The 2,379-nt window shown below is 40.1% G+C and overlaps 1 protein-coding gene across 1 annotated transcript in view; it reads left to right on the top strand.

The window, feature by feature from the left end:
* Positions 1–1,362: 1,362 nt before the first annotated feature.
* The window catches only part of LOC109536357 (mothers against decapentaplegic homolog 3), a gene marked incomplete in the record, with an annotated part of 6,105 nt that continues 5,088 nt past the window's right edge, over positions 1,363–2,379 (top strand). Inside the window, 1 exon segment of the mRNA XM_048667659.1 lies at positions 1,363–1,743. Within this exon segment, the coding sequence (XP_048523616.1) occupies positions 1,541–1,743 (203 nt within the window).

Below are 2,379 nucleotides of genomic sequence, written 5' to 3'. Positions count from 1 at the left end.
TCTTACGCCACCCTTGCACAAAACGACGATAATTTTTCTAATTTCATAGACAACAGAAGACTGTATTTTTTCTACATAACCCCCCCTGACTTTAATGCTGGATCCGCCCCTGCGCTGAGAGCATTTTAATTAACTAGATTGAGGATTTTTCTGCAGACTGAGAGCATGACTTTGCATCTAACTGCTAGGCACAGTTAAGTTTTACTTTTTTGGTTTTATCTCCTTTCTGATCGAGAATTTCTGATGAAAAAAAAAAAAAAAATTAAATATTAAAATTTGGGAACTTCTGCGGATGGGCGGGGCTAACGCATCCGGCAAACTTCTGATTGGTCGGAAGGTTTTCCGCATTCCTCATTCCGGCCTCATGAGAACCCGGCTTAAGAAAAAGTTCTTATAGTTTTTACATAAACATAACATTGGAATCCGAACAGATAAACAGCCTTCGCAGTCAATTAACATCTGCGCTATTAACTAGAATAATAGATATAATGACAGAAATTATAACTAAATTAAAAATGCCACAAAATACACATATTTCCGCAGTTTAGAATCTAATTGTTCGCCGCCTCGTTTTCTTACATAGAAAGGAAAATTTGAAACTCAATGTCAGTGAATACGTTAATCCTAGCAGTAGATTAACTTTAATCGTTTATAATAATATTATTTTTGTTTTGAAGGGTATTCATTCAGAATAAGCATTTCACGCGTTGCCAGCCACCCGGAACGGGCATTATCTACCCATTTTGTGCGTTTTTGCCCGATAATGAAAAAATATTCAAAAAATGGTGTTTGAAATACCCATTTATTTTATCAGGCTCTCACGTTCGAAGCTAGCGTTATGCTCGCTTTGTAAGTAATCGTCTGCCTAACAATTTTCCTTAGTGGCATTTTCTGTGGAAATGCGGTTTTCGAGCACTTTTCACTCATCAAAATACGCAAGTGTTCCATAAAATAACAACGGGCGCCTTTTAAAATGCGGTCCGAAAACCAACAAAAAGTAGTACTTGATATTCTGAAAAATATTTTTTTATTGGGCTTGAATTCTTTATTTAGCCATTTGAAACAAATTTATCAGCCAGAAACTTTCCTGAGCCTACAGGCTCCGCCTGGTCCTTATTTTAGATCCGCTCTGTATATTGAAATCAATAAATGCGCCCTGCTGCGCCAATTATGCACCTACGTCCACATTTTAAATGCGCCGTTCTCCTAAGTGTGAGCGAGACGGGTGCATAACGGGCCCGGCGATTATATGGCTGGAAAATCCGCTCTTTTAGGCAAACTTCCACGTCCGTCTGCCCGCGGATCATATGTCCATCTTTGTTGCGGGCATGAACAATGTATGTTGATGTTTGTTCGCCGCGGCTCAATATTTTAGCGATTGAGTCAATTGAGTGTTTTAAGTTGAAGTGCGTCAAAGACAAAACCATTGGACAATATGGCCGCCGCGAAGAACAATAATAATAGACAATAAAAGTGTCTGGATTTTCCACGATCCGCTTGTAGTGTTTATGTTTGATGTGCTGTTTATGTTGATTGTCCGATGATGAACGTAATGTTGCCGTCGTTTACCCCTCCGGTGGTAAAACGACTTCTCGGCTGGAAGAAAGGCTCGGATGATGACAAATGGTGTGAACGAGCCGTCAAGTCTTTGGTGAAGAAATTGAAGAAATCGGGCGCCTTGGAGGAGCTGGAACGGGCGATTTCATCGCAAAATCACAACACCAAATGCGTGACAGTGCCAAGGTAATGTTTCCCATTCGTCGCCCATCACCCAGGCCAAGTTTAAGGTCTGGTTATAGATTTATACCCCCCTCACTGCACTCTGTCTGACCTTAGGCTAGTGACCTACCCTAAACGTCTGGATACTGTGCTGGATAGACCAAATGCCCTGAGCTAGAGCCATTCTGGCTATTGACGAAGCTTTCTTATGCATAATGTTTCGAAATCACCGCCCAACAGCATTTTTTTTACAAACCAACCGTTCAACATGTGATTTAACAAGCTGTCTTGGGGTTTTCCAGGCCCAGACCGCCAGTGGTAGGAAAACAGAGCGGTTTTTTAACTGCCAAGCTTCTTGGGGGCTGGAAAGATCACAATAAAATTACAAAATAAAGCAAAGCAAGGTACTTCAAGCATTAATCAAACGTAAATCAACAATTAACTGCAGAAAAACCACTACATATTAAAATTACTATCCTAAAACGGGTTTTTTAGGTTTATTTAAATTCATAAACTTTCTGGAACGGTCGTCCTGACGGGTTCGTTGTTTTTTTGATTTTTTGTCCAGTAATTATCTGGAATAGTTCCATATGTAGAGCTGAAGTCTTCGATGTGGGTTCTTTTGTTGATAAATAACTCCACAGGGTATCTTATACCTGC

Source organism: Dendroctonus ponderosae, unplaced genomic scaffold, assembly GCF_020466585.1.
Source record: "Dendroctonus ponderosae isolate FM_Combo_2020 unplaced genomic scaffold, Dpon_F_20191213v2 Dpon_F_20191213_6, whole genome shotgun sequence".
Classification (NCBI taxonomy): Eukaryota; Metazoa; Arthropoda; class Insecta; order Coleoptera; family Curculionidae; genus Dendroctonus; species Dendroctonus ponderosae.
Note: the sequence above shows the minus strand (reverse complement) of the source record. Positions and strands in the feature narration are given on the sequence as shown.